The sequence below is a fragment of the Zosterops lateralis genome (assembly GCF_965231275.1).
Source record: "Zosterops lateralis genome assembly, chromosome: 10".
NCBI classification, from domain to species: Eukaryota; Metazoa; Chordata; class Aves; order Passeriformes; family Zosteropidae; genus Zosterops; species Zosterops lateralis.
The window spans coordinates 22,428,316-22,450,153 of NC_139770.1; the positions used below are offsets into that span (position 1 = coordinate 22,428,316).

The following is a 21,838-nucleotide window of genomic DNA, read 5'->3' on the forward strand; positions in this document are numbered from 1 at the left end:
CCTTTGCCAAGATACGAAACAGTTCCCAAGTCTAAAAAAGTCCACTTCATAATCACCAGAGACCTTCTTGTAGAGTCCTTAGGAACCTGGGAGTGCTGGCTCTGTGTTTTATTACCCTGACAACATCAAACAAATACTTGACCAGCTGTGCATGCTGTTCTGTTCCTGAAGCACAGGCAATGTAAGGTGACTGCAGCAGTTTAATTCCCACCTTTTCTGGTTTTACCTCTGCTTTTAATTTCAACATACACACACAACTACTGTAACTGTCCTAATATTATCTTAGAATTGCATCTTACAATGGAAGTGGTTTCATCTGACCAAGCAAAATCAAACTAGTATGAAAGATTACCATCCAAAGCTGAAATAAACTTGGTTTGTATGTGTTATTAAAAACGAAAACAGTGTGATTATGGACATTCTGCTTACTTCTCTAATTATAAAAATCAAGAAATAAGAATAAATACTATATTTTCACTCTAAGTTCTGAAAGAACTCAGTTCTGAATAAAGGCAAGGTAACACCACTGTTATTAACTGGATGAGCAAAAGAATATATTCTTAACAGAGTTAGTTCATGACACTGAAGTTTCCTGCTGAAGAGACTAAAAATGAACTGATTCAGCAATTTTTCGAAAATATTAAGGGTAAATGCACAAGTGCATGGGGGATAATCCATATTTCACCTTTAGGATGTGAACTGGGAACTGCATTACTCACCCTCCACAGCACAGGGTGCTGGCTGGTTCCCAACATGCTCTTTCTTCTCCCCTCAGGCTTCTTCCAAAGGTGCATTTTCCAGTCTACAGCTTGCAGAGTTTCACTGGTACAAAGGCACAGAAACTGCTCACATACAAAACCCTCCAATTGCTTTATTCATGTTTTCAGGATGTATGTGGTACGTACAATAAACATTACACCAGCTATGGCACCTCTGCTGCAAGAGGCGCCTCAACACGAGTATCCCAGAGCACCAACACAGACACAGACACTACAATATCACTTGGAAATGATTTCCCCCCCCCCCCGTTTTTTTTAATCCTTTTTATTTAAATCTTGACAGCTAGGACTTGTGAGCTGTTGGAGATTCTTTGTGGCAGATCCCCTAGTGCAGTGGCACTGGTGTAAGAAGGCTGCTTTAGACACTGGAAGGTCAGAATGAGAACTGAATGGCGTAACAGAAAGAGGTGCCATTTCCACTGCTGGAAGCTTGGCTGCTGTCTGGGTCCATAGCTGTGTGTCAGCCTCCTGGAGTCCCCTGCACAACCTCCTGCCTGACAGCTGTGTCCATACCTGACACAGCAGGAGTTAAACAGTGGGACTGGAAAGACTTTAAAAAGGGATGAGCCTGAGAGAAATCTTTGTTCATTATGACAAGATCAAGGACAATCCCTTCAGGTCACCAGGCTTCACATTGTCCATCTGTTCCCTAAACTCACCCTTTTTTATTCCAATGCTCTGCTTAAAAATAAACCCAAACTACAAAAAGGTTCAGCTCCGTTCTGTACACGTTCTCCATTGCCAAAGTCATTAGTCTGCATTCAAACCTTCTCCTTTCGCTTCAATTTGGACACTTTCTTGACAGTTCCATTCTTATTTAGAAGCTTCAAAACACGATCCTTGTGATCCAAGACCTTTAGCATGGAGTCTCGAGCCTCGTTGATTTGATCCATCACGAGTTTACACCTCTGCATGTTCCCCTGAAAGGAAACACTTGTCATTAAAAACAGAATGCCTGCTCTAAGCACTGCATTCCCACTTCCCTACTTGTGCCCCTTGTAACTGATGACACAGGAAGTGAACCCACATGGGGTTTTCTTAGGTCAGCTTTAGCTTCTACTGACAGCAAAACTAAGGGTTCTGTAACTAAGGGTTTGGTTTTGGGCTGAGAGGCCACAGGACCCACCTGTATCAGCTCATTGATCCGATGCAGGTCATCGTCGGTCGCTGCCTTTTTCTTCGGAATGAGTCCCTCCTGCAGGGCAGTCAGTCTCTCATACACATCGTGCTCCAGGTTGGTCTAAAAGACATCAGCCCCTCATGAGAAGAGTCACTGCCAGGCTGGCAAAGACTCGCTTATGTTAACAAAGCTACACAGAAACAGTGATCATTCATTCCCCTCTCAGCTGCTCTCTGTCAGTGATTCAGAAAATAGAGCCTCTGACAAAATGTGGCACTATCATTCCTTTTAACATCCTATTTACGGGATTGCTCCTCTTCTGAAGAAACATGGATCCTACCACAACTGCTTCCCCTACTGCTCACAATACTATTCCAGGAATGCAGAGGTTTTGGGGAGTTTGGTGCTAAAATGCAGAGCACCTACCTCACCCCCAACCTGAAACAGAAGCATCCAGGAATGTGGATCAGTGCTGCCTCCTCAGATCAGCCGCACCATCCCAAACAGACGCTTCTTCAGACCTGTGCATCAGCAGGAGGGAGTTGCCAGTTTTGATCATCTGTACAAAATACATCAGCTCTTATGTCTGGATCAAAACCAACACTCCAAGTTTCCAAGCCACTTATGCCACATTCCTGAGAAAGGGGAAAGCATGTCCCACTCCCTTTGGGCACTACACACCAGCTCCTTTAGGGCATCCCAGTGTACTGAGTTTGTGAGAATGTCTTCCTGCCTTACACAGCCTCATGTTCCCCCATGTTGCAGGAAGCTCCAAGCCCCATGCACCTACCAGCTGTAGGAGCTGAGCTGCACAGAGATGGACCTTCCACCCTTGTGCACGACAGGACACACCCTTCTGGTTGGCAATCTCTTGCAGCATGGCCTTCTTCTCTTCTGTCAGCAGGAAACACAAGAATACAGTACTCAAACTTCGGGAGTTGGCCAGGCCTCTCTTCTCAAACAACAATAACCCAAGTTTTGCTCCCCCCACATCCTAATAAATGACAATGAGCAACATTTTGATTCAGACAGGAAATTGACTTCCCATCTGCCATGTACCTGACTACTGCTCTGACTGACAGGTTATCTGTACTTCCAAAAACATTATATCATAACCATTTTCTTCTCATTTAAAGAATGTAGTGCCCAATGTTTCAAACATCTGGCACAAACAAATGGTATATCTTGTGCTACTTCTACTCTCTTAGATGTATTTGCACAGTTGTGAAAACCCAGTTTGCTTAAAAATTCTAAAATACTAGCTAAGAAGTCTGGAAGACAGTATCTGATCCCTGTTTTCCTTGTAGTAAGTAAAAAAGTCTTGTTTAAAAGCCAATTTGTTACTGGACAAGACTAGTTACACTAAATACAGAATGTCTGTGATCAAACTGGGCAAATAAGAAAACTCCACTGCAGCTGATCAGCACAGCACATCACTGTGATGAGGATACCTTTTGTGAGCAAGTTTCTACCACTGCACGTGAGCAGATCCATCAGTAACCACAGCATTTTTTCATTTAGAGAACCACAGCTCCTCCTGTGTGACCCCTCCCTCCCCTGTGCCCGTGTGGGGCTGACCTTTGACGCGGACGTCGCTGTATCTCTGGAAGTGGTGGTAGGCGGCCTTCCAGGGGTTGCGGTAATGCCGCAGCAGCGTGATGGGCGGCCGGGGGCGCACGGGCACGTATCGCACACCCTCCTCGTCTGCAGAAACATACACAGCTCCCTTATCATACAGGATGGAAAACAGGTCAGCCTCCACAAAAACCCCAGCAGCAGATCAGTAAGTCCCACCTAAAGTTATGGTTCACCTCATACAGAATGTGTGTTGAGAAAATCAATTTTCCCTGACGTTTTCCCAGCCTTATACAAAAAGTGGTGAAGAACAGATACTTGGATTCTCTACTACTCATATTTAGGAACTGGGAATGTGACGGAGCACCTTATCTGAGAAAGTACAGACCCATGAATAAGAACAAAGACATCAGAGATGTCATTACCTATATACTCCTTTGGAGGAGACTTTCGCTTCTCTGCCTTCACCAGCAAACTTTTGGCAGTGGATTTCTCATCATCAGTGCTGTTTGTTTCCATCATGTCCCCTTCCTCTGTGGAGATGACATGCTGCTGCTTACGGGGTTTCTTCCTCGGTGAGGCACCGGGGGGCAAATCGCTTGGAGGCATGGAAAGGTTGTTGGCCAGCAGTGCCAAAGATGGAGACACAGTGCTCGTAGTCAAAGGAGGGACTGCTGAGAGGAAGGAAAGAGAAGAACCCAAACCATCAGCAGTGGGAAGACAATGCATTGTTTGAACACTACTTCCAACAGTAGTTCCTGTTTCAGCACAGTGTGAGGAGTGTGATGGGTACCAACAGGCCAGATATTAAGCCAGCAGTAATTATTAGGACAAGCCTATAAGCCTTTAGTGTCTCATATACATAAATGTGAGAGCAGAATTGTCCCTCGGTTGCTTTGTACTTGAAGCTTATGTTAGTTTAATGTTACAAAAAGGAGTCATGCTAACATCTGCCTGTGTTATTTTAAAAAAACCCTCTTTATGAACACCAGCACAGGTCACTGTCATAGTAAGCAAATCCCTACTCTCTCGTGATAGGAGAGCCAGATGGAATCAAAGCAGGACTGCAGCACTCTCTTTGCAGGAGTCTGCTTGTACTGCCAAGCTCTCAGCACTGCTCAGCAGGTCACTGCACCAACCAAAACACCTGTGCAGCTGGCAGCAGCATGGCAGGTAGTCTGAGGGAACACTCCCTGAACTTGGAGGGGCAATCAGCCATGACTAAGGCTGCAGCACAAAATTTCTGGGATGGGATCTCTTGACAATTTGGCCACAAATGGCAGGAAGAGACAGAAGAACCCCAAAGAGCTCAATGCTATCTGCCGATGCTCCAGACACATCTGCAGCAAGGAGTAGCTTTCTCACAGGACAACACACAAGTTCAAGGAGAGTGATAAAACCAACAGCTAAACCTGAACTCTGAAACCCATGAACTTTGCCACTATAGAGTGCCCAATGAGATCCATAGGGATTTGAGTTTACTGCCCACACCATTTGATAGCAACTATGGCCAAGCTGGGTAAGTAAGGCAATATAATGAACATTTTGAGAAGTCCTAGAGAAAAAGATGCATGAATCACATGAGGGCCCTAGGAAGTCCTACTCTGGCCATGAATTCCTCACATAGAAGAAAGGCCACAGGACCTGAACAGCAGGATTTGTAAACAAACTGAATTTAACTGAGCTGTTCCATAATATGTTGGTATCAGTGCTGAGCATGTGCATTTTAGGCAAGGAATTCCCACAGACTCTTTGGAGTTGGATCATTTGAACACGAACGAAGGAGCCACAACAAGAAGTGATTTCATGGCAGATTAGGAAAAAGGCAAAAAAGATCTTTATAAAGCATATGGGAACTCTGGTGTTCTGTACTACCCATGGAAGAGCTGTCCTTACATTTTAAAGATGAAACTGTTGAAATCCTCCTAATTCCTCCACTGTCTCAAAGACCAAAAAACCAAACCTGACGATTCCCAGCCACCTACCGGATACGGGTCGCATGATGTCCATGGGTTCCATTTCCTCTTTGATTTTGATCTCCGGCACCACAGGGCCCAGCACTGCTGACAGAGCCCCACTCATGGTGGATGGAGGAGCAGGGGCTGCCACGATGGTGGTGGAGGTGGGAGGAGCAGCTGGAACAGCCCCTGGGATGGTGGAGAGGGCTGCTGCCGGCTGGGAGGTGGGGCTGGCGGCCGCGATGATGGTGGGAATGGCTGAGGGCGGCTGCTGCGAGCTTGGGGGCACCGTGATGCTGGGCTGCTCTGCACCCTGGTTACACACTGCCTCCATGGACACAGGGACTGGGGTGGCCATGGACACGTGGATCTCAGGCTTTGGCTTGCCACTGCAGCACAAATAAAAGCAAAGCAAAGTGAAGTGAGCTGTAACTTGTGGGCTTGGTATTTTCTGAGCCTGAGAATTGCTGAGCTCTTCCCAAGGGAAACTTCTCAATAGTTTTCCTTTTCCCAAAACAACCTTGTGTAAACGATATTCCTTTCGCATAACAACAGGTGTTGTTTCCTGTTTCTGTTACTGAGCCAATGGGAGAGGTGTCAGTCCTATGGGCCAGTAACGTGCCTTTAGCACAGCATGTTATAAAAGGGCTGAATGAATTGTAAATAAAACCTGATTTCTACTGCCTCCTGACTGGAGTCAAACATCCTTATTTTTGTGTCCTATTCTGACAGTAACTCACACAAAAGTGCCAAGGTGGAGTCAGACTATCCAGTTTTTCCTGCACTCACCTGGCTCAGTTAAGTGCTTAAGAACAGGAGAAGGCTTAAGCTCAGTTATATTTCCTCCTCATCTCCCTTTCTAATCCTTTGTATTGATTACAGATAATACTTTTTTTTTCCATTCACTGTGACAAACAAATCTCATGACTAATTCCAGGTAACTTCAAAATACTTGTAAGAGGATCAAAACAGTTTTAAAAGGCAGCCAAGAGGAACTTTACCCAAAACTGTATTGGCCCCATCCTCTGCAGGAGCTCCCACTGTGGCTTAGAGTTATAAAACAACAAATTGTAAAGCCACTGAACTCAAGTGAGGCAGGGCAGAAGTTGCATTTACCTTTCCTCAGCATGAATTTTCAAGTACTATAGAAAATAGTTCTGAGGGCTATCTCCCCTTACAATAGCAGAGGGGTTTTGTTTGTTTCTGTGAAAGATCATCCCCACAGCTTTTAAAGGCAACTTCCTCAGCTTCACAAACAACAGAACTTGTCAAGGTAGTTTGAGTTTGTCACAAATTCAAAATAGATTGTTTCCCACAAGAAAGAAAAATGCTGCAATAGCCTAAGAACACAACTCAAACAAATATAATGAAACTTTTATGCTGCAGTTGGCTGTTTCCTGAAGTCTTACCCAGCAGGCCTTGGTGATCCAGACGTGCTTCGCATGGTGCTCTCCACACGTGTGCTGGCCACTTCAGGTGGCTGAGGGGGAATTAAGCTTTTCCTGACTGCCAGCCTGAAAGAGACAGACAGGTCTAGGATTCCCACCTCCCTGGTGCAAAGACAAACACCCCAGAGAGCAAAGAAATCAGCTCTCTTACACAAACCAGGACAGGAGTTATGGCTGCCCTCTGTCTTCAGTGTAACCAATTTGCTACACAAAGAGTCTCACTTCACTTTTCGAATTAGGCATTTTATTTTCTTTTGAATAAAAGATTAGTTGCTCTGGCCCAGTCTAATCCAATTTAGGGCTTCTCCAAGAATGCCAGCTTTACTTTCATCCCAACAGTGAGAACACTTGGCTGCAAGTGCCAGGCTCCAGCAGTGGACAAAGGGGTCTGGCCATGCTGCTGTCCAGCACTCCTGCTTCAAGACTGAGCAAATCACCTGGAACTGAACAGTGCTCAGATGGGCACCTGCTCCCTTTCACTGGACACAACTGTCGGAGCCTGACTCCAGGACCTCAAGGCCTGAGTGTGGATATTAGGATGATAAGGCTGATTAAGGTATTTTAGAGACTATTTAGTCTCCTGTAGGACCAAAAGTCAAATTGCTGTCCAAAATAAACAACCTCTCAAATGGAAACAGTCTTTAGTGATCTACCTGAGTCTTTATATTCTCTTTCAGTTTTACAGGCTGCAGCTTCTCTGCCTTAAAAAAGGTTTCCACCCACATAAAAAATATGCAATTTTAATCTCACAGGACACATTGGTTCCAAACGTTTTCAGTTGCTAGTTGGGAGGAAGTGCATTGTTAATTCTAAAGCTGTCTCTTGCCTCTTTACTAAGGCACTTAAAAATAGACAGGCAACATAAAATATTTTAAGAGTTTAAGTTACTCCCTCCCTTTTTCTAATCAGATTTCACAGCAGGGTACTAATCCTATCCTTTCCACTCATCCACATATTCTTCCAAGAAAAGCACTGAAGACAAAGCACCCAATTCTAATTTTAGTAGACTATGAACTCTTTCTTCTTATCACACTAAGCAAGTAAAGCCTCGAATCCACTTTTCCCTCAAAAGGTCACTTTCCAGACCGAGGAGACAAACTGTCCTTCTTCTCATTTTATTACTGACACTACAGAAAACTATATCCTGCCCTGGGGGAGGGAAAGAACTGTTTCACTGATCACCATTGCTGACTGAATAATCTGCCAGGGAATTCCTTATCTCCACTGAAATGATCCATTTGGCTGGGCTGGACTGCACTCAGAGTCACCCCATGTCACCTGCGGCTCCACTCACCCATCGGTGGCCGGTTTCTTGCGGAGGATGCTCGGGCGTGGGGAGGAGCCCTGGGCTGGAGCACTGGCACTGGCACTCTGGTTGTGGGTTTGCACCACTGTAGTTGCTGCAGAAGCAGTGTTGAATGTGTTGCTAATAGGATTGGCTACAATGGTGGCTCCATCTGCCAGGACTACTGCTGGGAAGGACAGACATGGACACAGCAGAGACAAACACCGACAGAGAGAGGAAAGCAGCAGTTACTTAACGGAATGTGATGACAAAGCAGGTGTCTGCAGAGCATATCCTGTCCACTCTCTGAGTCCTCCAGTCTCCAACTGCAGAGTTTTCAGACTCCTTTGTAAGCAGTACATGAGCCATCTGATCACTGAACCTTCTACAGGGAAGACAGAAACTACTTCTGCCTAACAACCGCTTCTAGGGAAATCATCTTTTCCAGAAGGCAATGAAAAGGCAGAAATCACTACGGAGATCACCAACATAACTGGGTCAACAGAGCAACACTTCTGGTAGAGCCCACATGGCAACACATGCCAGCTGTATGTAAGCTCCATCAGCTGTGTTTGCATTCTGACCTTCTGCCAGAGCCTGTTTGGCCAACTGAGGGATGCAGAGCGTCTGGACAGCCAGGAAGTCACTGTGCAGTGCCTGCAGCTACGCAATAGCATATTCTCTGGGATGCCTTATACCATTCCTCCAGTAAGTTGTTGGGGCTTTATCAGACCAATCATTTATAATGAAAGATGGTTTCTGTCACAGCTCAAGATCAGGTTATCAACAGCAGAAGGTACCTGGCTCTATTCTAATTGCTCCTGGGATCTAATGCACAGCTGGCACACTTTGCTCATTTGTAAATTACTTTTCGTACAAGGCCCTACTGAAGGCTTTTGTTTAAGCTCAGGCACTACCAGCCTTTTCCACTGAAGTAAATCTAATCCATCCCATCCAAGGCTACCCACATGCTCCACCTTAGCAGGCTTTAAAAATAAACCAGCTCAGAAACAGGCAGCAGGTATTTGTTGGGAGAATACATGCATGGATGTATTCAGTGTCCACCTCTGGACTGCCAACACTGTTTCAACATCATCAGCCAGAGCCAAATGTGCAGGACAGCTGCTCTGAAGGGAGGACTTGGCTGGCAGCTCTTACCCGAGGTCTTGGTGTCGCCCGGTGGCTGCTGGGCCCCGATGGGTGCTGGCTGCAGCCCCTGGGCGCCCATGGGTGCAGCAGGGTGCAGTCCCTGGGTGCCAATGGGCGCTGGCTGGATGCCCTGGGCGCTGATGGGGGCGGGCTGGATGCCCTGGGCACTGATGGGGGCGGGCTGGATGCCCTGGATGTGCCGGGCGTGAGAGGCGTCGACCGTCATCAGCTGCATGGGGTTCAGGTGCACCGTGGAGGCCACTCCCACGCCGGTCTGTGCTGTGATGGCCGAGTTGGGAGCCTGGGCTGAAACTGGAGCAACACACACACACACCTCACCAGCAGGTCACCTCAGCTCCCCCCACCACCTCAGGCTCAAATGTTAACTTTTCAAAGGCTTTTTTTTTTTTTTTTTGCTTTGAAAATTAATTTGCCGGTCCGCTTGTTGCGGTAGAGATGATTGTCTGCCAGAGGAATTAGACATTACTGTTGATTTTCATTCCAGTTTTGATTTCAAATTGCAGCAAGAGAGAAAAGATCAATTTAACGCTGCTTTTCAGAAGACTCAAATTGCAGGCTTAGAAAGCTGTGCTCTATTTTTGCTCACTATCGTATTTTACAATGCTGGTAAGTACCAACACTTGGCATTATTTCCTGCTTAAAAAATAGATTAAAAGTAACCAGAAACCTAAGTAATTTCTTGTGCTCTGAAGCTGACTCAACTCTGAAGTTGAACACAACCTTATCTGGCTTCAGAAGAGGGCTCACAGTTATCCCACAGCTCAAATGGACACAATTATCTTTTAGTGGCAGAACAATGTTTCCAACAATACACCTTTTCTAAGTAGTTCCATCATTTAAATAAATTCACAGCTCTAAACAACTGATTCCACCTTTTCAGATCCACTAGACAGTGCATTACAGTTCTCCCATGCAGCACTTAAATAACACTGTTGGACCCTTGCAGATAATGGATCTCCAGATTTCCAGGCTCTGCAAAGCTGCACCAGGGTTTCTGCAGCCACACACAGAATGCAAGTGTGAACTTGCCAACAATGGCCTTGCTTGCTAACAGTGCAGAACAAGCTGGTTTTATCATTGTCACAGGATTTCCATCAAGTTCTTGTGCTGACAAGACACTCTAAAAACAGGCGTCAAAAACTGAAACCAGTTCCCTGAAAAAGGCTCTGTATATAAAGTGTGGCACATTTAATCTCCTAGTCAAAACACTGTTGTTGCAAAACTTTCTATCCAACAAAATCCTTTTAGTATACTACGTAAAACACAACCAGTATTTGGAAAACCAAAGCCAACATTCTTCTTCCAAAATTCTGCATTAACTCTCGTTATCTTGGTGATCTTTAAAAAGTCTCCTCTGTACCCTCACCCAGCTGTGCTCAGCATAGCTGCACCTCCCTCCTCATACCCTGAATGCTCTGCTTTAAGTTGCCATAATTAATACCTTCCATGGATTCTTCAAGACAATTTAACAAGTAAAATGTCTCTGTCAATAAGCTCGTGACGAAGAACATAGATCTGCCTTTATACAAATGACCATGAGCCTACCACCACCCCAGCATGCCTCCAGAACTGGAACCCTTGGCTGTGGGCAATTATGTTCTGTCAGGGAAGGTTTTCATTGGATATTAGGAGAAAATTCTTCACATAAAGGGCTGTTAAGCCCTGGCACAGACTGCTCAGGGAAGTGACAAAATTCCCATCCCTGGTAGTATTTAAACAATGTGTGGATGTGTCACTTGGGAAAATGGTTTAGTAGTGGTCTTAGGAGTGCTAGATTAATTAATGATCTTAAACGTCTTTCTCAACCTAAAGAACTCTATGATTCTACACTTTCCTGTTCAACAAATGGGCTTTGCCACCTCCCAATCCTTCTGGATTCCCTCTGTACTGCTCACAGGTAACAAGCTGCCAGCAGACACAGATATGCCATGAAAATCCACATTGTGCATATTCTTGCAGCCTGGACAGTGGGAACTATCACATTATAGAGAACACCCCTAAATGACCCAGCAAGGTAAAAATGTTCCAAATTTTGTCACAGAATGACAAAAGTTTGGGTTGTGCATCATTTTTTTGACTGCAAATTACTGTTACTATTCAAATACAGTAATTGCTCCATTTTTCTAAACAGAACATTAATGCAAGTGTGCAATGCAAATTAGTTTTTCCCTTTTTGGTCCAGGTTTCTCTCTCAAACTGTACATTCACGTGAAAAGATATTGAAAGAGCTGATCAGAACACCAGGGAATGAAGATGCACCGAAGAGTTGGCTTGGTTTGGAGGAGCCAAACTGTTTTGATTTGTAGACTCAAAATTTTTACTTACAGACACAAAACCCTTGGAATATCAAATATGAAACTCCTGCGAAAAGTGTTATTAGCTGGATTTAGTGGGCTCTGAAGTAGTTCAGCACCTGATGCCATAAGTTTTAGCTTCAGGTCAGCGTTCCTAAGGCATCACACTCCTTGTCCATGAGTTTTCCCCTCCGTCAACAAATCAGAGACTTTTTGTGACTAATTCTCAGAGTCAAGTACCAATCCTTCTAGTCCCCTCCATCCCTAAAGCACACCCATGAGCTACAAGCTCAGCAAAGGCCCCGAGGCTGCTGGCCCCAGGCTGGGCTTACCTGGGTACTGTCGGATGGTGGAGACAGAGCTGGTGATGGGGGTGTAGGTGTGGGCAGTCAGAGGGTAGGCTGAGGGCGGGTATGTAGGTAAGAAATACTGGAACTGCACCGGCACCGACTGCCTAGGGGCACCAGAGAGAGCAAGTGTTACACACCCGTGAGCTCAGCAGCTGACCTTCAACCTCTGCCCTCCAGCACTCCCTGGGCTTTCCAATCTCAGCTCTACTAAGCTACCAATTACCTCAACTATCATAATTGATTCCAAACTACAAAATCCCATCCCCCTCACTTCCAGTTTTTACAAGGTTATTTCTACCACAGCAGAATGTAGAAAAGCAGCAGGGCTTGCCTTGTCTGCTTCAGTATATCTGACAGAGGTTTGACAAAGCAGTCAAAGCAGTTTTCATGACTCAAACAAGAGGGGATGTTGTTGGAAGTCTGGGCACTGACAATATTAGACTTTCTGTGCTGACAGGAACTGACCCCCAAGAAAACACTGCATGTGACCTGAGGCCTTGCAAAAGGCTTCCAGAATTGAATGACAGACAGAACTAGGACTATGAGTGTGTAGCTTAAATAGAAGTGTGTAATATCACAGGGTGGAAAACTTATATAAATAGGCACTCAAACTGCATTCATAGACACACTCATTGATGGAGCTGTTAGCTCTGCCCACCTGTTGTCATTTCTGGTTTCCATGGCCACTGGGTTTGGAGATGCCCGGTGGCTGGACAGAGGGATGAGGTTACTCCTCTCTGCTGTGTAATCAGACTGGATCCGGGGAGAAGTGTGTGTGATTTGCTGGGGAACCACTTTAGCTGCATAAAGACAAACGTGTCATCAATTGACAGTCAAAAGAAAAGGCTGGTTAACACTGCAAAGGCAAGATCAATAACCTTGTCAAACAAAATAACCAGCACTACTCCCTTCCCTCTCAACCCAAAACAATCCACCCCATCCGCAGATGATTTCCTATCCAGAACAGGCCAAAAGAAATAGGAGAACAAAGCATTTCTCATCAATTTATATCAGAATGGATAGATTTTCTAAATACATATATATAAATTATACTTGCTAATGAAGTCACTTCAGTGCTCAGACTAAGTTAATTTATTTAGGATCAGCCCAAACCATTCTGATATCAAGAACAAGTTATTGGAGTTTTGAAAGCAGAAATCATGGGAAATGAGACCAAGGCAGACAAGTGCCCGTGGACAGAGGCCATGAAAAGGGGTTTACAAGAAACACTGATTTATCAGATACAATTTCACTCCCTGGAAATTTATGGCTGAAAAAGAGACTATAAGATTTCAAAAGAACAAGGTCAGCAGGAAAACAGATGAAAACGAGGAAACTTATGCAGTTCTGCAGGAAACATCTCAGGCACATTCTGCACCTACGCAAATAAAGTTCCCACCTTTAGGCCTTGGTGTTTTACATTCAAGTGAACACACTAATCAAATCCAGCTAGGTTACACCTAACACCTCAAGAAGTACATTAAGTAACTCAGAAAATCAGCTATGAAAGCCATAGTCTGTCACCAAGCAGTTAGGACTTTTAGAGTATCCAATGCAGGTTTTGAAATGCCAAAAGGCCCAAGCTTATCTAAAAATTCAACAGAAAAAGTAAATGAGCCATTTTATTACCTGCTCCTCCTAGAACATCTATTTCTTCATGGTATTAAAAAAATAAATAGAACAGCAGACCTATTAATTGGTTTCTCTCAGCTTGAAATGATTTTCTTTCTCTCCTTAATTTGCTAACATGAACAAACACTTCCAGCACACAGAGAAAAACTGAAGCACCAGTCACACACTTTTCTGAGAAGTGAAATCACTCACCAACTGGGATGTTTGAGGTCGTGACAGCTGTAGCATGGGAAGAATGTGAGGGCATTGTCATGGTAACAATGGTGCTTGTAGGCGCTTGGGTGTGAGATACAGAACCTGAGGAAAGAAACCAAACTTAACAGGAGATCTTTCTTTGGAGCCCTCCCATGCCAGTGTATCTACATCCCAAAGAGGGCAAAACCCCCAAACCAGAGAACCTCCCTGAAGAACTCAGTAATTTCTCTCCTGAAGCCTGCTCATGTACCTCCAAATGCAGTCTTTACCATGAAAAAAAGGTTTGGTCAAGACTGATTGGGTTCTTCTAAATTCAAAGAAGGCAGCCAACAAAAGCAATAAACCCTGCCCCTCACGGTGCTACCACAACAGCATCATGAACACTCACCAGCTGTGGTTGCTGAAGCAATGGTATTTGTTGCCAGAATAGGTGCCACAGTTGCTGCTGCCACTGGAGTACCAGTACTGAAAATGGTTTTCTACAAAAAGAAAATCTTAAAGTTAGAAGACTACTACATTTAAAGTCTATACTCAGCATGGAATCACCGTGCACTGACCGCGCAGAACATTAATTTCGCACTAACTCTTCTCCAGAATTAAACCTTAGCCTGGAGTCTATAGACACCAGAGCTGTGCGGCAGCAGCAGGAGGGAGCTGTGCAGTTACCTGTGCCATGGTGTGCAGCTGTGGTTTCTGCGTGCCGATGGCGGGGTGCGAGGGCAGCGTGATGCGCGTGGCCGTGTCGCGCGGCTGCGCCGGCCGCTGGATGCTGATGGCCGCGGATGGGGCGTGCTGCTGGATGGACAGCGTGGGCCGGCTGCAGGGACAAACAACCATCAGCCACGTCATACTGAGCAGGGAAGGTACAGCACAGGGACTCACATCAGCCCTCAGCCTCCTCCCCAGTGACAGCAGCGCTGCCGGCAAAGCGACATAAGGAATTTGAGCTACACTGTTCTGTCCTCATCTGCCCTATGTACCCAGCCAGGAGGGCACTGTTATCATAACTCTTATCAGTTCATAAAGGGAACTTCATTTCAGCATTCATGTATCACTTTTCACTGTGTCTTCCTAAAAAAATACAGGCCAGATATCTACAAGTTCCTGTAACACAAACTCTGCTGCCCAGGGAGTAGGACTACAAAAGTGATTCCTTAAGGTCTTTTCTTCTCATAACACAGAGCAGCGGTTCATGCTTGTACCCATTTTTATTCACAGAACTGCAAGGGGAAGTTTTTATTTTTATTCACAGAACTGCAAGGATCTGCACTGTGCAAGCATCACTACTTTTGTTTTGTATCATCCCAGATGTAGAGGATTATCATCTCTGGCTGATTAACATTTCCCCTTGCTGCAGTTTCTGTCAAGTCAAAGCCCTGTAGGTATTACCTGAGGGTTGACTCTGTGGCATGTGCTGCTGTTGTGGTTATAACAGGGGACTGAGCTCTTGTGGCCGAGACAGTTGCCACCACTGCAGGAGGAATAGTGCTCGAAGTCGTCACAGGAGGACGAGACTATTAAAAAAAAAAAAGTCAAACAGAGAACATTCAGAAAGGAAATTCTGCTGTTTAGAGAACAATTAGGAATTAATCGGTTAAAACTGGTTTCCCTCCACCTTGTCACTAAATTTTGGCACTCAGACACTTACAGTCTTTCTGATTTGATCTGTAAGCTCCTGAACATAACTGTCTTGGTTTTCAACACACATACAGACCAGGAACTAGTAACCAACAAAGTTAAAGATCTCATCTCTTGAAGGTCTTTAGGAAAAACCTCAAAGGTCAGTTCCCTTCAGAATGAAAAGAAATTCCAATCCAAGTACACCCATGAAGTCAGAGGTGACTGAGATCCTAACTGAAGGCACAGTGTGAAGATATTTAACCTCTCTCATAAGGCTGAACACTAGAACTGCTGTAGGGAGACAAGATCTACAATCTTCTCCTTATACAAAAGCCAACATATACCGAAGCATATTTTAGTGCGATTTCAAAAATTCTACATCAATTCATATATTGAACAATAAATCAACAGCAGCACATTGTACTGGACTTTTCAGACTTGAAAACTTGAATGAAATTGTGTCTGAATGAAATTGTCTTCCCAGTTTCTAAGCACTTTGGAGACAGATTAAAACCCACCAAGTCTATGAAGGAAATACAGAAAATAGACCAGGAGGAGATCTGACAGTAGCTTCAGGCAATTAGCGGTTATACATTACAGATGAGTGCCAGGAAGGTTTGGAGCTGGTGGTCAGTGGTGTGCAGAGTTGCCTGCTGCTACCTGCCTGGATTGGCTGGTGAATGATGTGCTGGACTGCTGGCTGGGCTGCAGCTGCATTTGGCAACTGGGAGGCTGGTCTCAGGACTGTGGTTACTTTAGAACTGGACATCACTGCAGCAGCTGCTGCACCTGGGGAGGAAACCAAGTGAGTTAAAATTCTGTTCACACAACAGCTCCATCGCAACCACAGAGAGACCCTGACATCAGCTGGTACTTCAGCTCTAATGCATTTCACATTCAGGTCAGTTATGTGATGTTGGTGTAAAAATAAGGCTTTCAACAAAAAGACATAAGGTTTACAAAAGCATGTGTGCAGGGGTAGGTATTATCTGAGATTTATTTGCTTCAGAGATATTTCTTATTCCCCTCTAACAGCCTTGTATTGCAAATACCATGTTTTCTTATTCCAAGCAATGGAAGTCAGTAGAAATAATTCAGTTTGATTACTGGGCCAATGTGTAAATAAGCCACTTGATACCAGCAATGATCTCACTGCAGCTGATGGAGTTCGGAAGAAAAATACACTTGCAAAAGAAGGAAACCAAAATAACAAGTAACACCACACAAATGACAAACATCTACACCTCTCCCCAGAAAAGGCAGGAACAGAACTCCACACCATTTAAACCTGCAATTGATTAATTTGTCTCCTGTCTGATCACTCCTGATCATAATAAATCACAGTAGCAGGCAAATAGCTTTGCAGTCAGTTGATGGACTGGATTTGCATACATTCTGCACACGTCCTCCATTGAAATTGCTACCTCAAAACTTAATACTCAAACCCAGAGAAAAAAAAAAAGAGCAGGGATAAAAAGAAAATGTGTATTGAGAGTCCAAGTCTGTGGCAGCTGTCCCCTCAGAATCAGGTGAACAACACTATTGTAGCTACAGTTAAACCTCCACAGCCCTTCCACCTGCTCTAGTTAAATAAGATTACGTTTTTGCTCATATCAACTTATTTTTCTTGAGTGAGCAAATAACACTGAGCATAAAAGGAAATAAAACTGACAAATGGTATTGGAATTTGGATCAATTTAAAGCTGAACTGCAAACCTAACCCATAAGACTCTGAAAGCAAAGCTGCAGTCAGAAATCTGACAGGCTGTACTGAGCACAGGCTGCATCAAGGGGCTGATCTCCTGTTTTACAAGCTGTAGCATCCAAAATCCTGGGAAACAAGAGCCTGTAGTTGGCACCAGTATTAACTCACAGGTAAATGCAAATGCACACAGTATGATGGGTTAGCAAGCATAACAATGCATGAATGCTCCTGTGACAGGGGGCTACAAGAATGTGAATACTTGCTACCCAGAATGTACATGACATTTTGCAGGACAAATGAATCTCTACCAATGGATATTTTTTCTTGAACGTGTTGGTTGTTTTAACAGCAAAGAATTAGAATAACAGATGTGCTGATATCTGCCAGCATTTCAACCACTGTCACATGGTGCTGCCCTAAATGGCTGAAGGCAACATAACTCTTAAAAGGCCAGCAGACCCTCACTCCTGCTAGCAGTTTTAACATCTGAAGGAATAGCTGTGAGGAGTTTCAGAGGTGTGGGCTAAATGCCCCAGCTGAGAGAGTCTGAACAGAAGGCAGGGACAGCACAGCTGGATCTTTACCTCGGGGCAGATGAGAAGCTCCAATGTGCAGTGGAGGCCCAGGAGCACTGCTCCTGATGATGGACATCTGCACGTTGGTGGCCATGATGTGATGCAAGTTACTGGGATGCCCCTGCAGAGTTCAAGAACAAAATAAGTCAGCTGTGTTGACAAGAATTAGTGGCCTCAGAATTACCATATCTCAGCCTCAGAGACAGAAAAGAGATTTTAGAGAAACACTTGGTGTGCCAAGGCTGCATGCATTAAAAGCTGAGTGGAGAAAGAGGCAGGTGCTTGTACAGGATAAAGTTACAGAGCCTGCTGACACTGGAGGATGTCAACACTTCTCTGTTTCACCGGTGTGTTTTGATGGTTGGTACTTGGGTGACAGTCACCCAGCAGCCACCCACACACAACCACAGAGGGGGCTCCTCTAGCACTGGGGACAGTAAGGCACAGTTTCACAGCCCCTCTCCAATAAATTAGAGAGAATGGTGGAAATCTGGCAAATGCTGAACCAAATTCTATTTTTGTATAATTCTAGACTTCTTGGGGATATTATTATAAGATAAATCCACTGAAATTACTGCACATCCTTAGCCAGGCTAACTCAAGTCCACTTAAAGGCACTTGAGAGGTTTAGTAATGAGTGTTCTGACAAACTATTTTCAAACCACCAGGACTGGCTCTGTAGTCAAGTTAGAGGAGAAAAAAAAATTTCCAAACATTATCTACACAGGCTCCCTCAAATTTTGTCACTCCTAGTTCAAAAAGAACACAGTGCAAACCCATGAACTGTTCACTAGTCTCTTCTCATCTCCTCCCAGGGAAGCTGAAGAACACTGCAATAATGAATCTCAGCAGTTTCTCTAACAGTAGAAATTCTCCAACTGACACAGATACTGCAGAAGCTTTTAAGGAAAGACCCAGATTTTGGATATGGCTCTGCCATCACAGCCTGGCTGTGCTGTCTCAGCTGGATGATTCCAACAAATCAGCAGCTTTGTAAAGAGGTAGTGATAACCAAACCTGAAGTTTAATGGTCCAAGCAGAACTGATCCAACAACCAGCAGCACTGAATAGGGAAACCTGCTCTCTTTACCTGCCCTCCTGCTGCAAAACCCCACCTCAGCTGTACTTGCACTGATCTGACCATGCAGTGAGATGGAACAGAAAAGCCACCAAATAAACAGACCTGTTGGCCACTGATGGTTGCCACAGGAATCGTTGGAGCCTGTGGGATGCTGCTCTCCATGGTCACAGTCACTTGCCCAGGGACCTTGGTGGGAGCTGAGAGAGTGGAGGGTGGGGCAGGAGCAATGGGGCGGCTGGGCATGGTGGGCTTCAGGGGAGGCTGCAAGAAATGAAAGACAGAAACGTTGGCAACTTCAAATGAGAGCTCAGGGTTGAAGCAGCAATCATTCTGTGGAGTCAAAGCTTGAGGAGAAAGTTTATGTGACTATGGCTAAATATTTGGAGAGAAAAGGTGCTGAACATTAGGTTATTCCAAACAAAGAAAGGGCATATTTTGTCCTGGAAATATGCAGGTTCTAGCATGAGTCATCAGTGGAATCTGTCAGGGCTATGGTACTGCTCTACAGACACTGGATATTAACAGTTAATATTATATCCTGCAGAGAAAATGAAAGACTTCAGAAACGGATGGAAATCACTGTTCTCCTCAAAGATAAACAACATACACTCCCCTCAAAAATAATGCTGAAATACTAGCAAGTCCTCAGTGTGTCACCTGGAACAGCCAAACCCACAAGGCACTGCACAGCAGAAGCATGCAAGGAAAGCTTTAGGAACAAAAGCAGGGAAGCCTTGGGTGTAATTTACTTTTCCTCAACACCGACTCATACAGATTGCATTTTTTTCCCCGATGAATGCTCTCATTACCTTCATAAGTCCATCTGAGAAAGAAAGTGGCACAGCTGGAGTCAAATGTGCTGGTGGAGCTGTCACTGTCACTGGGGCACCCGACTGGACAGGGTGGTGCTGTGTCAGCATCTGGACCTGTGGGTAGGGCCGGACCACCACGGGCTCCTGCTTCTCCTCCCGGGGCTGGATGGAGCCACTGGGGCCCATGTGCTCCCTGGGGGCAACTTCTGACTCACGACTGGACTCGTCACTCACTGGGGGAAAGAGAGAAAAAGGTAAGAATTGTTAAAAGGTTTGCTATAGTCGCCCACTCGGTCAAAGGTGAGATGTCAGAAATATCTAAATTAAAGAAGTTCACTCTTACAATTAAATGTATTTCAGTGATGAAAAAACTGGGAACTCTGGCACTGTCTGCTCCCCTCAGAACTGATGGGTGTGGGGAATGTTGGGCAACCTGGGGGCAACTCTGAGAAGTCCATCTAAACTGCTTCTTTAAACACAGATTGACTAACTTTTCTTTCAAGTGAAAAATATTTAATTATCTAAGTAACTCCCATTAAGTCCCACATCAACCAGCATGAAAAACTCCGCATTTAATGCAATTTGTATCTGATCACCGAGCTGAAAAACAAGTATAAACCCTCCTGAAAACGAAGCTGCTCCCCCAGTCACTTCTGAAACCCTGTCACGGTGGCAGGGACGGCAGAGGCTGGAATCACAGTTCCCACCCCATTCCCAGCTCCATGAGATGCTCCCACGTCCACTCGTTACTCCTGCTGAGAGCATCGACCGGCGGGGCTGAGCGGGACAGGCAACTGCGCACCGACCCGGGCGGCGGAGGCGCCTCCCCGCCCTGCCGGCCCGGTGTTCTGCCCCCCCTCGGCACCGCGGCGGCTCCGGCCCAGCTGCCACGGCCCGCGGGGCGGCCCCGCTCCTCCCGCCGAGGCGGAACGGGGCTATGGCCGGGGCGGGGTCACCGGGATCGCTGCCCGCCCCCTCGGCCAAGCGGGCGCGGGGTCACCGGGACGGCGCTTACCTGTGGCGGCGGGGGCGATAATCCCGGCGGAGCCGCTGGTGGGGATGGGCGGCGGCGCTGGTCCCAGGGCGGCGGGAGGCGCGCCCGATCGGGGGAACTGCTGCGAGCTCATGTCACCTGCGGGCGGCAGCGCGGCCGTTATGAGGGGACACCGGGCCTGTCCCCCCGGCCCTACCGCTCTCCGGGCGCGGCCCCGCGGCCCCTCCCACCCAGGCGCGCCCGCGCGGGCGGGTTCGCGCGGCGCCCGGCCAATGGCGGCGGGGCGGCGCCGGCCAATCAGCGCCCGCCGTGCGCGCCCCGCCCCGCCGCGCCGCCGCGGTCAGCCGCAGGGCCCGGATGTGCCCGGCAGCGCGACGGCCCCGCCGCCCCGGGCCGGGCCGCACCGCGCCGCTCTGCCCTGCTGCCGTCCCTTCGCGATAGCCCCTCCGCAGCGCTTCCGCCAGCCGGAGGCTCGTCCTCCCCCGGCCGCCGTCGCGCTCTGAAGCGGCGGCCGCCGCCCCCTACCCGCAGCCCTTTCTCGGAGCCACCCCCGGCCCGCAGATCTGGGCGGTGCCGTGCGCCGGCCACGGCAGTACCTGTGCCCGGGGCGGTGCCGTGCGCCGGTCCCTGAGCCCGGTCGCCCCGCGTCGCCGCCGCTGCCGAGCGCCGCTTCCGCCGCTGCAGCTGCCCGCACCCGATTGGCCCCGGCCGGCCCCGCCCACCCTGGTTTCCCTCACCTCATTGGCTGCCGCGCCCGCCCCGCGGGGCCGCCGGGAGATGTAGTCCACGCTGGGGTTGTGGCGGGCGCGGATCTCGCGAGGCGCGGGAGGGGCGGCACTGTGCCCGAGCGCGCCATTGGCCGCGCGCCGCCAGGTCTCCGGGGGGACGCTGGGTGGGCGGGACAGGCCGCGGCCACCCCTGAGCCGTGCAGTGCCCTCGGGGACCCACAGACTGCCCCCATGGACGGCGCACTGCCCTCACGAACCCAGAGTGCCCCCATGGACCGCACACTGCCCTCAGGGACTCACAGAGTGCCCCTAGGGACCCACAGAGTGCCCTCAGGGACCGCACACTGCCCTCACAGACCCGCGCATTCTGCCCTAGACCCGCTCTGGCCACGACGCCGAGCTGCGCATCCCGTTCCTGCGCTCCTAACCCGACCAACCCCAGCTCTCCCCGCACAGTCCCCAACACCCATCCTGGGAAGTGACAAGAGGACATGGCGGGAGGTCATTGTGGGTCCTT

At 47.1% G+C, this 21,838-nt stretch overlaps 1 protein-coding gene across 5 annotated transcripts; it reads right to left on the reverse strand.

Moving 5' to 3' along the window:
* Positions 1–851: 851 nt before the first annotated feature.
* On the reverse strand, positions 852–20,726 carry SAP130 (Sin3A associated protein 130; the record flags this gene model as incomplete). 5 transcript variants are annotated; one of them, XM_083868486.1, is made up of 20 exons in its annotated part: positions 852–1,699; positions 1,906–2,019; positions 2,690–2,793; positions 3,478–3,603; positions 3,900–4,145; positions 5,460–5,821; positions 6,842–6,946; positions 8,175–8,349; positions 9,324–9,626; positions 11,962–12,083; positions 12,638–12,779; positions 13,804–13,908; positions 14,195–14,285; positions 14,473–14,623; positions 15,196–15,320; positions 16,091–16,215; positions 17,716–17,827; positions 18,890–19,048; positions 19,597–19,832; positions 20,615–20,726. In XM_083868486.1, the coding sequence occupies 20 exons, from the start codon at positions 20,724–20,726 to the stop codon at positions 1,541–1,543; spliced, it is 3,174 nt and encodes a 1,057-aa protein (XP_083724612.1). In that variant the 3' UTR covers positions 852–1,540. The 5 variants fall into 5 exon arrangements, with proteins under 5 accessions (XP_083724612.1, XP_083724611.1, XP_083724610.1 ...); XM_083868485.1 differs by having other exon boundaries at positions 3,900–4,148; XM_083868484.1 differs by having other exon boundaries at positions 3,900–4,148; positions 8,175–8,352.
* Between the last annotated feature and the right edge of the window lie 1,112 nt (positions 20,727–21,838).